We start from the raw sequence: 13,035 nt of genomic DNA, 5'->3' as shown, positions 1-13,035 counted from the left end.
GGAATGTGACTAGATGGGTACACCATATAAAAATCTGCTATAAAAATGTCTATTAAAGATGAACCCCCTGCCTCAAAATCGTTTCCTGTTCGAACAGATGCAGCAATGGATTGGTGTAATGGCTATAATTATCGCGATTATAGGCAATAATTTACGTATTCTTTTGCAATATACTGAAGAGTGGGATGCATTTCAGATGCTTTTCACAAAGATCTCCATATTACAAACAAGAGCTATTAGGGTAAGAGTTTTTGCATGTTTAAGCTCTGGACAAATTGATTTTTTATATGATGAAAATCACATTGTTAGCAAGCGATAAACACCAGATGGCATTTCTAGAGCGATAGATAAATCGAAAACTAAAGATTAATTGCTGTTTACTTCTATTTTAAAATACTTGTCAAAAAGACAACTGCCTCTCTGCTACATGCCTTTCATTCCTTCATATGTAATACATAACATATATCAGTAAACGAGAGTTACACAAGGGGTTTTCAGGGCAAACCTATGGTTTGTTAGCACTATATCATGCACAAATGTTGGAAAGCCTACTCTCAGGGCATTAGTGCAGTCCTAAGAACTCTTTTAATAGCTCACAGGTTTTCTTGTGGATGACCTCATGAAGTTTTCGAACGCGTCGGACACTTGAGGCCCCAACAAAACTATCCGGCTGTAAAACAGCCATTCCATTGTAGACCTCCCCCATGATGATGAGCTGGCCTTCCGTTGCTGTAATGTTGGGGCACGGACAGCTCCAGTTCATGTTTAACAAGGTGATTTCCAAAGGCTCCCTTCCCAGGAACTGGAGCCCCATTTTCTCATCCTTCAGAATCTCCTCCACCATCACCAGGGCATGGCCAGAATCCTGGTCCTCTGTCAGCTCCATGACACGGCCGAGGATCACAAAATCGCTTTTGCAGAAGCTGGTCACCAGCTTTTGCCGGGGTTTGCAAGCCTTGCAAACTTTACAGAGCCTGTCCAGAGGGAAAGGACACGATTCCTCGCAGGCCTCTCGGCTTTCAAAATTATTCTCGTTGCCTCCGCAACCTCCGTAAATGAAAGACTGGCATTGTTTCGTCAAGCCGTTGTAGGCCCACCGGGGCGCGTAGGCTTTACAGTGGCCTTGCAGGGCCGGCAAGTTGCAGATGTTGACGGGGCCATTCATGCATGTCAACATACAGCTCTCGTAGGTCTCAAAATGATTGAGATTGCTATTGCAGTTCCCGTAAATGAAAGTAAAGCAGTTGTTTTTCTTTGCATCATAATACCATCTGGTTTGCTCTTCTCCGCAGTCTTCACTGTCGGGTTGCTTCAGGCACTCGTTGGTTGGAAAGTGAGTTTTATTCTGCACCGATTCGGGAGAAGTAGCTTCTCCTTGGAGGACCGACAATGGAAAATCAACCCTTAAAGCACCGCCAAGGTTTTTGGCTGTGCAGGTGTAAATCCCTGCATCTTGTAGTTGCGTGTTATAGATTACCAGCTGGGCAATATTGGTGACAACGATATTTCCTTGGACGTGGTTAGGCCTCATAATTACTTTCTCCTTATTCTCAGTCTCCTTCTCCCATGTGATTTCTGGTTTAGGCCGACCGGTGACATCACAAAGAAAGCTTACCGTCTCTCCAACGTAGGCCGACTGATGGGTTGGGTTGTTGACTAAAACAGGGGCGAGGATGTCTGTGATGGTAGTCTCCAAGTAAGCGGTGGTGGGTGGAGCTGTAGTCTCTGCTGGAACAGGGCTGGTGTTTGGCCAGGTGAGATGATAGCGACAAGTCACCACATTGAGGGTGATGCCTTTGGTACAGGCTTCTGCATCCATGTAGCACTTGTTGTAATAGGTGAGCCCATCAGACGCACAGGTAAAACTTGGCTCCTTTTCACACCTGTCTTTGCATTTGCAGACAGGCTGCCCATCCCAGATATCACATTCTGAACCTTGCTGGATGCACATGAATCGGTCACACGTGGCTTCTTTGGGCATCCCGACAGGTCCTTTCTTCCCTCTCACGTCCATGTACCGGGCTGCAACACAACTCCGTGTTCCACAAACGTTAGGGCAACATTTCTCGAACGTCTCACACTCCTAAGGTAAAAGGAAACAGATGCGATAAAGTGCTTGTGTGGGTAAATAAGGATCCTCATCAAGTCAGTAACTCTGTTAATGTCAGAGATTTCACTTTTGTGAAAGATCAACATCACCCAACTTTTGCCAGTATGGCCATCACATTTTAAAGGGCAACTTTTATTTCAAAATATCAGATGGCCAAGAATGGCAATATATGTGCTTTAGAATGGTTTGTTAAAATTCCCCAAGGGATGTCTGGAACAGATAGCCCAGGCTTTTTATTCTTTGGAGTTAGACCATCACAAATCAAAGTGCATATATTCAGTGGCCCAGGAAGCTCTATTCCAGGTGTCTCTCAACCTTGCAATTTTAAGAAGTCTGTATCTCAACGCCCAGATTTCCCCATACTGGTTGAGGTATTCTGGGAGTTAAAGTCCAGGTGCTTAAAGTTGTTAAAGTTGGGAAACACTGTTCTAGCTTATGGACAGAAGCAGAAGTAGGTTTCAGCCAGTTCGAGCCAGATTGGGCGAACTGGTAGTGGCGGCAGTGGGAGGATCTGCCCACCCACCTGGACGCTTTTGCGCATGCACACAAGCGTCATGCGCACGGGTGCAAACTGGTAGTAAGATAAATTGAAACCCACCACTGGCAGAAGGCAGTACAGGAACTTCTATGTGTGAAGAGGTAGAAGGCAGGAATGGTTATGTCTCTTTCTTCTTTACAGAGATCTCCATCAACCCTAGAGCTAGCAGGAAGCAATACCACCATGACATTGGCTGTCCCCATGGCTCATCTCTATCCTACCCTCTATTGTCTCCATTCCCAGACACCACAACAATCATTTGACTTCCCTCCATGGGTGTCAAAGACAGATTTACACCCCATGAGGCCTCCCTTAGATGGCATCAGATTAAGATGACAAATGCACATTTACTGTTGCTGTAGCCAAGGGCAGCTCAAGCCTATCCTCCTGCTAGATTGCAGAAGAGATAAAGGCAGCCTTATGGGGGGATGTATCAGAGAAAGACAGGCAGGGCAACATGGCTGGTGTGGATGGAGAAAGCTCCTATGTGCAATTTACATTGATGTTTTGCCCCTAATGGGTGCAAAAAGAACTACAACAATCTTAATAATTTCTTTGCCTGAATCTCACTGATCATTAGAGCTAGATGACATGCAATTACACCGAAATGGCAAATGGAACTAATTGATGACCATTTTGTCTGTTTTTTAGTCACACACAAAACTTCTTGTAATACTGATTTGATTTTTAAGAGATGGCTGGTGGCTGCATTCTAGAACAGGCAGAGAAACACTTGAATACTTACTTGGGAGATAAAGGGAGATTATCACGAGCATAAATATTGTTCTGTCTTTATGATAAATTGGTTGAGTCACTTCACCAAAATTTATATATGCACCCATACACACTTACTAAAGAATAAATGCCATTGAGATTGGTGGGACTTGTTTCTGAGCAATAGAAATAGAACCGTGTTACATGTTTTCCTTGGCTGTAGAGCGAAGAAGCTGAGCGAAGAAGCTGAGAAAAACAATTCATAGGAAGCCCAAAGAGCACTTTCTGTTCTCTTTCAAAAAAAAAAAAAAAAGGACAACAAAAGACTAAAATACTGGCAAAGGCATCAGGTAAAAACCACAGTTAGGCTACATGTATAATGACATAATCACACAAATGATGTGGTTTGCCACAAATGACCTCATGTGCGTTATTTGTGCAGTGACATCATGACTCATCCAATGTTTGTTGCCCCTCTCTCCCAAACCTGTCACCTTGTGGGTGCCATGAATATTAGTACTCCTTATAAGGCAGATGATTTGTTTCAGTCAGCAGTGCAATATGATCATCTTCATTGTACAAGTAAATGCATTCCTTACAATATGCCATATTTAAAACATTGTATCTCGAAAACTTAGTCGATAACGTAAGGATCCCTCTTATCTTCCAGGGAGTTTTGATGGTTGAGACATCAATTAATATTTGAAGGATTACTTGATAGCTGACAGCACGTTTCCTTTTGTTAAATGTGATACAGATTTGTAATTATTTTCAAGTATATAATAACTCTTCCATGTAAGACCACAACATTCCAATGACACCTTGACCTACAACAGTCCATTAAGTGCAGGGGTCCTCAAACTACACCCCATGGGCCGGATACGGCCCACTGAAGCCATTAATCCAGCCCGCATGGGACCATGAGGCTGCCCTGCCCACATCACCCCACCTATCTGCCTTTTGGAGGCCGAGGAGGCCAAAAATGGGATGCGCAGAGGCCTTGGGAGGCCAAAAATGGGCCCGTTTTTGGCCTCCCTTGCCTCCGGAGGGGGGTGGAGAGGAAGAGAGAGAGAGAAAGACACATACACACATACACAAAGAAGTCCCTCACCACCATCGCCTAAGGCAGCCAAATCCTTTCACTAACCTACTTTCCACCCCCAGGAGCATTACAAATTAAAGTTTAATTTGTGTGTATTGTTTAATGGACTGCTAAATTGGCCACGCCTACCCAATCACATGATTACCTAGCCATGCCCACCCAGTTGGTCTGCCCCCCCCCCAGCAGTCTGAGGGACCGTGAATTGGCCCCGTTTAAAAAGTTTGAGGACCCCTGATTTAGTGACTGTTCAACGTTACAACAGCACTGAAATAAGTGACTTATGACCGTTTATTCAGTGTTATGACCTTTGCAGCTTCCCAATGATCATGTGATCAAAATTCATACGCTTGGCCACTGACTCGTATTTATGACTGCTGCTGTGTCTCCAGGTCCTGCCTATAAAATCTGGATCATTTTATCTATTGCTTTGGCAACAAGCTCCCACATGTTCTTTGTTATTATTGAAATGCGTTTTAATTCTTTTTTTTAGAAACCTTAGCAAAAATTAATCTTATCCATTGGTGGTTGTCCTACACAAACTAATCTTTTGTGACCTTCTGACAGGTAAAGTCAATAGGGAAACCAGATTCACTTAGGAAACAGGTTATTAATTTATCAAGTGCAGTGATTCACTTTACAATGGTGACCAGAAAGGTCGAAAATGGAGCAAAAACTCACTCAACAAATGTCTCACTTAATAACAGAAATTTTGGGCTCAATTGTGGTCATAAGTTGAGGACTACCTGCACTGACATCTTCCCTTCAGAAGCGTGCCCTCTTCCTTCTACAATGCAGAACCCCCTAGTAGCCATCATCAAGATGGAGACCCTTCCCTAGTGCCTGGACTAGTTTCTCCTGCTGTGTAATTCTGATTCAAAACATGGCAGAATTTAGCTCTTCTGAACAATCAGGTTCCTCAATCCTGTAGACCAGTGTTTCTCAACCTTGGCAACTTTAAGTCCTGTGGACTTCAACTCTCAGAATCCCCCAGCCAACCTTAGCGACTTTAAGTCCTGTGGACTTCAACTCCTAGAATCCCCCAGCCAACCTTGGCGACTTTAAGTCCAGCTGGCTGGGGGATTCTGGGAGTTGAAGTCCACAGGATTTAAAGTCGCCAAGGTTGAGAAACACTGCTGTAGATGTTTCCTTTGAAAAAGTTGAAATAAGTGAATCTTTTATTGGGTTCATTTTTATAGGAACTGACGAAAATTTGCAAATTTATTAAATGTGGGAGGGCAAGACTTTTAGGTTCTAAATCTTCCAATTGTAGAAAAAAAACAGAACAGACATATAGCCATCCCTACACGGAGTCTTACAATGGGGTTAGTTCTATGAAAGAATGCATACTGTGGAATTGCAAAATGAGTGTTTATTTCAAAAACCAGCAGGCAAAGGCAGGGGGAAAAAAGGTCAGAGAAAAAACACCTTTGTATTGACTGAGAAGATCCGAACAATTTTGGATAGCTGGAAAACTGATTCAGGAATGAACGTTCAGACCGTTGTTCGTACGTTTCTGCTGTCCAGAAGGAGCCAGTTTGGCTTGGGGTGGTGGTGGTGGGGAGATAGGAATCAGATGGTGGTGATGTTCAAAAGAGGTTTTGAATCACTGTGTATTGCACCAACCATGATTCGCCTTGGCGAAGGCAAGTCACACCATGTGCTGCTTCCATCTTTACAGCTTCTTCAACATGCTCAATGTCTTTGAAGCATATCCAGACCAAAAATAATAATAATAATAATAATAATCCAGTTTGAATAGTCTAGTTAGTAGAATACAAACGTGCATAAAACCATTTAATTCTGAAATTTGTCTTTTTATAGACGCAATTCATGGTACTCTTTAAACCATAAATAATTTGGGACCTTGCTGTTTGATGGAATATTAACTTCCTTATTATAGGTAGTCCTTGAGTTACAACAGTTCATTTAATCAGTAAAAGGGGGGGATAGTTCAGGGGTGAAATCCTCCCGGTTTGGCCCGGTTCTGTCAAACCGTTAGGGATGATTGTCCCTGGTTCTGTGAACTGGTAGTAAAAAAAAGCTTCCAAGGATCGTGCTGCTCAGCTGTGAGCCACGCGATCATGGGAAGTCCTCCCCTCCCATTTTTTAAAGCACTTTTTTCCTGCTGGTTCGGGCAAATAGCAGGAAAATAATGCTTTAAAAAGAGAAAAAAAGTTGGCCATGCCTACCCAGTCACATGACCCCCATCAAGCCACACCCACAAAACCGGTGGGCAAAAAAAAAATAGATTTCACCACTGGTATAGTTGCTCCATAGTTTAGGTCTACAAAGAAGACCTGTGTGATTATCTGCTGACCTTCAGATGGCGGTCGAACATGGAATAGAATCTTCTTCTAACAACTTGCAAGGGTGGACAAAATACAGGTAGCTCTTGACTTTCTATCACAATTGAGCCCAAAATTTATGTCCCTAAGCAAGACAGTCAAGTGAATTTTGCCCTGTTTTGTGACATTACTTGCCACAATTGTTAAGTGAATCAGTGCAGTTGTTAAGTTAGTCATACAGTTCTTCAGCGAATCTGGCTCCCTCCCCCCTGGATTTTGCTTGTTAAGAAGGTCACAAAAAGTGATCGCATGACCCCAGGACACTGCAACCGTTGTAAATATAAGTCAATTGCTAAGAGTCTGAATGTTGATCATGTGACCATGGAGTTGCAGCAACAGTCTTAGGTATGAAACTGTTAAATGTAAGTCACCTTTTTCAGGGCCATTCAAAGTTACAACGGCACTTAATGTCTTGCAGAAATGTTGAGCTCAATTGTGATAGAAAGTCAAGGACTAACAGTATTGGAAATTGTTTGAAGGAGATTCTATTCCATGTCCCACCACTAACTGAAGGTCAGCAGATGATCAAATAGGTCTTTGTAGACCTAAACCAGAGTTGGTATTCAGCCAGTTCTCGTCGGTTCTCTCCGGTTCGGGCGAATCAGTAGCGGTGACTGCAGGAGGCTCGGTCCGCCCACCTCAACGTAATGTGCGAGCACTGTGCATGCGCAGACACGGGACGTGCGAGCAAAGCGAGCATACTCACATTTGCAAACCGATATGGAAGGTAAGTGAATCCCACCACTGACCTAAACCATGGAGCAAATTCTCCCTTTTTTACTAATTAATCTTTCCTTTGACTTAGATCATAAAAAGCTAACACTTGCAATTGTGATATTTATATCTGTGATATTCTTTTCATATCTCATTGTTGCTTTCTATTTGCTATGTGCACATGCCTTTTACTTTAACCGTGAGTGGACATCTGACTAAAAAGCAGAATAACAATGCCGAACAGTATTCAAATACCTGAATTGTTCTGGAGTTCTTCAGTTGGATGTTAAAAGAATCTGACCTCATTCTCAGGAATCTGCTAAGCCAGAGTACATGTTTCACATGCAGAAAGTGCCAGCTTGACCTTTTATCTTATTCAAATAGCTTTGAAACAAAAACAGTGTGGAAGGACACACTGAGTAGTGCTGGTAGTCTGTAAGTGTATGCAGCCAGGATATGCCAACCTTGCAATTTACAGTTACAGATTAATAGAGTTGGAAGGGACCTTGTAGGTCATCTAGTCCAACCCCCCTGCCCAAACAGACCCTACACCATTTTTGACAGATGGCAGTCCAGTCTCTTCTTGAAAAGCTTCCAGTGATGAAGCTCCCACAACTTCTTTAAAGCCGCTTCTTAGCTCTTATTCTGGATGTTCTCTGCAGAGCCCCAATTTCAGCTTGGTAGAGGAGACCAAGACACGATTTCTGTCAAGTTTTCAAAATGCACCAAAAGTAAGGCATGTAACAATTCAGAAAGTTAGAAATCACCTTCTACTGAAATATGCTAAGACTTTAACCTGCATTTCCGTGCTTTTATAGAAAAGTGGGTTTGCATTCATTTTGTATTCATTTTATCAAAGGTTCCAAATTATACTTCACTCTTGGATAATGTGAACTGGTTTTGATGGAACAGAATTCAGCCTTCCACAACTTGGCACACACACACACCACCTCAATATATTGAATATATCTCTCATAATACCTAGAAGGAATGATGAGAGACATAACATCATAAAAAGTTACCTTCTACTATTGATTCATCTGGAATGGCCTACACTAGAAGTCATCTGTGAAATCTGGATGAGGACTAGAATGTAGCAGTTCATTCCTGTGTTTCTTTGCTACCATCCAGTGATGGGTTCCTAGCGGTTCGGACCGGTTGGGCCGAACCCGCAGTGGTTTGGCAGCCTGGGTCACTGGAACTGGCAGCGACCCAGGCCTGCCACACCCACAAACCAGTGGTTTGGCGGTGGCAGTACCGCCATCTTGTTTTTCAGGTCTGCGCATGTGCGGAAGAATTTTAATTGCACTGCCCATCAAGCGCGCACATGAGTGATCCATCAGTAGTGCCTGCCAGAACCCACCCCTGCTACCATCCAATTGTTATCTGGATTCTAGCAGACCAAAACTAGTCACATATTTTAACTCAGTACTGATAACATGAACTGGTAAAAGACTTTTATGGTTTTTCCCGTTCTATCTGGAGATTCCAAGTATTATAACTAGAACCATTAGTAAATTATCCCTCAACATATCTGAAAGACATTCAGGTCAGAGGTGGCATTCATCAGGTTCTGACCAGTTCTGGAGAACCAGGAGAGGAAATTTTGATTAGTTTGGAGAACCGGTAAATGCCACCTCTGACTGGCCTTGCCCCCATCTATTCTCTGCCTCCCGAGTCCCAGCTGATCAGGAGGGAATGGGGATTTTGCAATAACCTTTCCCTGGAGTGGGGAATGGAGATTTTACAGTATCCTCCCCCTGCCACGCCCACCAAACCATGCCCATAGAACCAGTAGTAAAACATATGCACCTTCAAGACTTCTTTAGAAACCTGAATTAGTGGTGGGATTCAAAATGTTTTACTACTATTTATTACATAACTGGGGTTTAATAAATAGTTAGCAGCCAACAAATTACTCCCCCACCCAAAAAAAAGCTCGTAATGAACTGAAAGAAACTTGCATAGCCATGAATATTTTTATGTGTTGCTTGTAGCTAATGGAAATCTGGTTCATCAATCAAAAGACCTACTGTATGATTTGCAAGGAGGAAAACAGTAGAGCCTGCAATAAGCATGGTTGCCCAGGTGAATGTCTGGATGCAGCTTTTGTATTATTCACTGCTTCATTTGTTTCTTTCAGGATCTCAACTAACCCTTTTGGGAGTGCTCAAAATAGGGTCAATTTACTGCTTGACAGCTTGGTCATCGGTTCCAAAATGATCAGGGCCCAGCTGAGCATGTATAAGGCTTGCTGAATCACAACTAAATCTAGATCTTCCCTGCTCATAGAAGGAAATGTCTTTATGGAACATCCCTTGATTTCAGTGCACTGAAACTACTCAGGACATTTCTCACCTAGCCTAACTTTGTGGAGATCTTGTGGCATCTCCCCTGCTTGTCTGGCTGGGTATAATTCACTCCTCCCTTCTTCCATCATTCTGCCATCTGTTATATGGTTTTTCTGTTGTTATCTGATCAGGGAGTTGTTTTACAAAAAGTGGTTCCTGCTGACATAAGTGATGTGTATCTAAGCGTTAGTTTGGGAAAGAGGTGGGTAGCCGGGATAAGTCAACCAACCAGCCGCAGAGTCACAGGTTCATTCTTACCTTGCCCAGCTGGTGGACTTTCTAGTTAAGCAATGCCTTTCACCAGAAGAACAAAACAAAACAAATAAGTAAAAGGAACCACAACTTGCCTAAACGATCACACAGCTTACCTGACAGGTGACTTTTGCATTAATAGGCAGAGAATTTGATCCTGGGTTCCACTAAGTTTCAACCTCAAACAGCGGGGTGAGATGTCGCCGCTACTATTATCCTTTATAATCAGACCTTCCAGAAACGCAGGGGATATGACATGACACTGTAATGCTTGATTTAGACTTTCTAGAATTTGGTGTTGGTTCCACCCCCCCCCCCCCACATCAGTACTTTGTATATATTCACTGAATTTGCAACAATCTTCTTTCCTCCCTGAAAAAGCAATTCAATCCTCTGTTTTCTTGGTTCAGCTATAAATCAATAGTTCTTAATTGCACTGTTCAATGTAAATTGTTCTTTGTGCATGCACAGAACAATTTACAGTGAACTGCGCTTGTGCAGTCACTAAAATCCAAAATGGCGACAGCCCAGCAGTGGCGAGGGAACTGGTTCAAGGGTGTGGCAGGCCTGGGTCGCTGCCAGTTCTGCAACCCAGGTCTGAATTTCACTACTTGTTCGGCCGAACCGGGACCAACCCACCTCTGCTTTACATGTTCCTTACCCATCGCCATATTGCAGTGATGGCGAATGTTTTTCTGCTCGGATTCCAAAATTATTGGTGCCAAAATACTCATAAGGCAATGCCCTCCCCCCGGTGCATGCACACACAACTCCCCCCCCCCAGTGCACTCCCCCCACATGTGCACAGGCCTCACTGAAGCCTCTAGACTTCTGGTAGGCCCGTTGGGCCGTTTTTCACCATCCACAGGCTCCGGAGGCTTTCCTGAAGCCCCGGGGAGGGCAAAAACAGCCTCCCCTGCCCTCTGGGAGGCCAAAGATCAGCTGGCCAGGGCACACATGTGTGCTGGAGCTGTCATAGGGCAACACCTCATGTGTCCTCAGATATGGCTCTGTGTGCCACCTCTGACATGTGTGCCTTAGGTTCGCCATCATAGTCATATTGCATTGAGTTGTAGTCTTTTGCATTGATATTTGTTTGCCCCTTGCCTGTCAAGCAGGCCATGCCTCCTTTTAGCACTGAATCAGCCTCACATACGTATCAGGAGTAGCATCAGGAGTCTTCTCCAAAAGCTATTGGGCAATGCCTCTGGAATCGTCATTCAACAGCACATGCCAAGCTGTCCTTATTATACCTGTGCTGGATTTTGAAACAGGTTTGGATGAGGTCCTTACCCTGGGAGACAATGCACACAGCTGCCTCCTGGAAGAAAACCCATACATCTCAAAGCAGTAAACACTGATCGGCTGGCTATTTCAAGAGCTCTGAGGCAGCAGGGGCTGGATGGAGGGAAGGGGGGGGGGCATCTCAGAAGATTGAGGCAATTAAGATGGGCACAGGGGGGAAGCTCTGCAGCACAGCGAGACGGTCATGCAAAGTCCCATGCTAAGAACTTCACATGGCACTGGCTGGCTTTTCTCCCTTGATCATCCTGCCCTTGCCGTGATTAAAGCAGACCTTTCGTGATGTTGCTCCAGATGAAATTCAAAGGACTGATTCATGCATGAGGTTGTAACCACAGCAAGCTGGTGACCCCTGCCTTGGTCCCAGCAGGATTATTGGATCTGGGTGTGAGCTACAAGATCAGAAGTCCTTGCAGTTTTCAAATCCTGGTTCCTTTCTCCCTAAGCAACTTCTACTTTGCTCCCGAAGTCCTTTCTTCCCCCCTCCTCCTCCTGATTATCCCTCTTCCGTTCCCAGAAAAACACCCACAGCCTCTTCTTGCTACAATAAACAGCCCTCAAGCAGTCGGCATCTATTTATAAGTGACTTTTCAGCATCAGGAAGGGGAAAGAGAAAGGGCATCACTCACCAGGTCGGCGTCACACTCTCTCCCACAGGTACTCTGTGCGTCAACCCAGAGGTTGGGATTCATATCGTTTGGACATATCCCAGCGTGAGAATACCGGATTGGAGGCAGAGCTGAACTTTTGAGCAGGAGCTGCAGAAGCAACAAGACAAGGCGGTCCCAGGACAACAGCCATATCCATCGCATGAAGAGTTTGAAAAAGGACATCTCGGATTAGCTCCAGAGAAAATACTGACAATTGACTCGGGTCTGGGTGTGGTGGTGCTTGACGAAGAAGAAGAAGAAGAAGAAGAAGAAGAAGAAGAAGAAGAAGAAGAAGAAGAAGAAGAAGAAGAAGAAGAAGAAGAAGAAGAAGAAGAAGAAGAAGAAGAGGAGCTGAAACAAAGGAAGCAACTACACCTGTTTTCTCTGTGTCCTTTCCACCTTGCTCAGTGGTGCAATCTGATCTGGACCTTGTTGGCTTCCAAGTCTTGGGAAGTCGCCCCCTTATTTTAAGCGAAAGGCTCTTAGTGCAAGTCAGAGGTAGCTGTATTTATACCCCGCCGCTCTACAACAACTTGGAAAAAGTAAACTCTATTTCTGTGACAGGCACACGCTTCTTATGTCCTGGTAGCAGTCGTACAGATTTGTTACAAGGAGAGGGGAGAGGGGGGGAAAAGAAGCTGGAAAGATTTTTAAAGGCTGGACCAGCTACGGTGGGACCCCTGCATGTTTCTGAATGGAAGGAGGCCTTCTTAACCCCTTTAGGCCTAAAGTACTTCCCTATGCAAGAATGGCATTTACTTCTGAAAGAGTGCTTGTCTAGATAATATGAACCTACAGTCCGAGGGATTTCCCGATGCCAAGGAAATATATACAATCCTTCATTTTAAAAGGGGCAGCAGCTTAGTAGGATTGAAGCAATTAAAGCTGGGGGGGGGGGGAGAAATAACTTTAATAGAAATAAAAGAAACGTGGAGGGAAAGGAGGAGAAATAACAAG

The 13,035-nt window shown here is 44.0% G+C and overlaps 1 protein-coding gene across 1 annotated transcript; it reads right to left on the bottom strand.

Annotated features, from left to right (window-relative positions):
* Window positions 1-360: 360 nt before the first annotated feature.
* On the bottom strand, window positions 361-12,672 carry WFIKKN2 (WAP, follistatin/kazal, immunoglobulin, kunitz and netrin domain containing 2). Its single transcript, XM_087710035.1, has 2 exons — window positions 12,058-12,672; window positions 361-2,083 (listed from the first exon to the last, which is right to left on the bottom strand). The coding sequence occupies exons 1-2, from the start codon at window positions 12,259-12,261 to the stop codon at window positions 563-565; spliced, it is 1,725 nt and encodes a 574-aa protein (XP_087566161.1). The 5' UTR covers window positions 12,262-12,672; the 3' UTR covers window positions 361-562.
* Between the last annotated feature and the right edge of the window lie 363 nt (window positions 12,673-13,035).

This window comes from Thamnophis sirtalis, unplaced genomic scaffold (assembly GCF_051295495.1).
Source record: "Thamnophis sirtalis isolate CommonGarterSnake01/CBP01778 unplaced genomic scaffold, rThaSir2_p1.2 scaffold_3, whole genome shotgun sequence".
Classification (NCBI taxonomy): domain Eukaryota; kingdom Metazoa; phylum Chordata; class Lepidosauria; order Squamata; family Natricidae; genus Thamnophis; species Thamnophis sirtalis.
This window is presented reverse-complemented; position numbering and strand designations above follow the sequence as displayed.

Coding starts and splice junctions, on each gene's coding strand:
- WFIKKN2 (XM_087710035.1), bottom strand. CDS start 12,261: ATGTCCTTTTTCAAACTCTTCATGCGATGGATATGGCTGTTGTCCTGG. Junction 2,084..12,057: donor GAGAGTGTGACGCCGACCTG/GTGAGTGATGCC, acceptor CTTTTACCTTAG/GAGTGTGAGACGTTCGAGAA.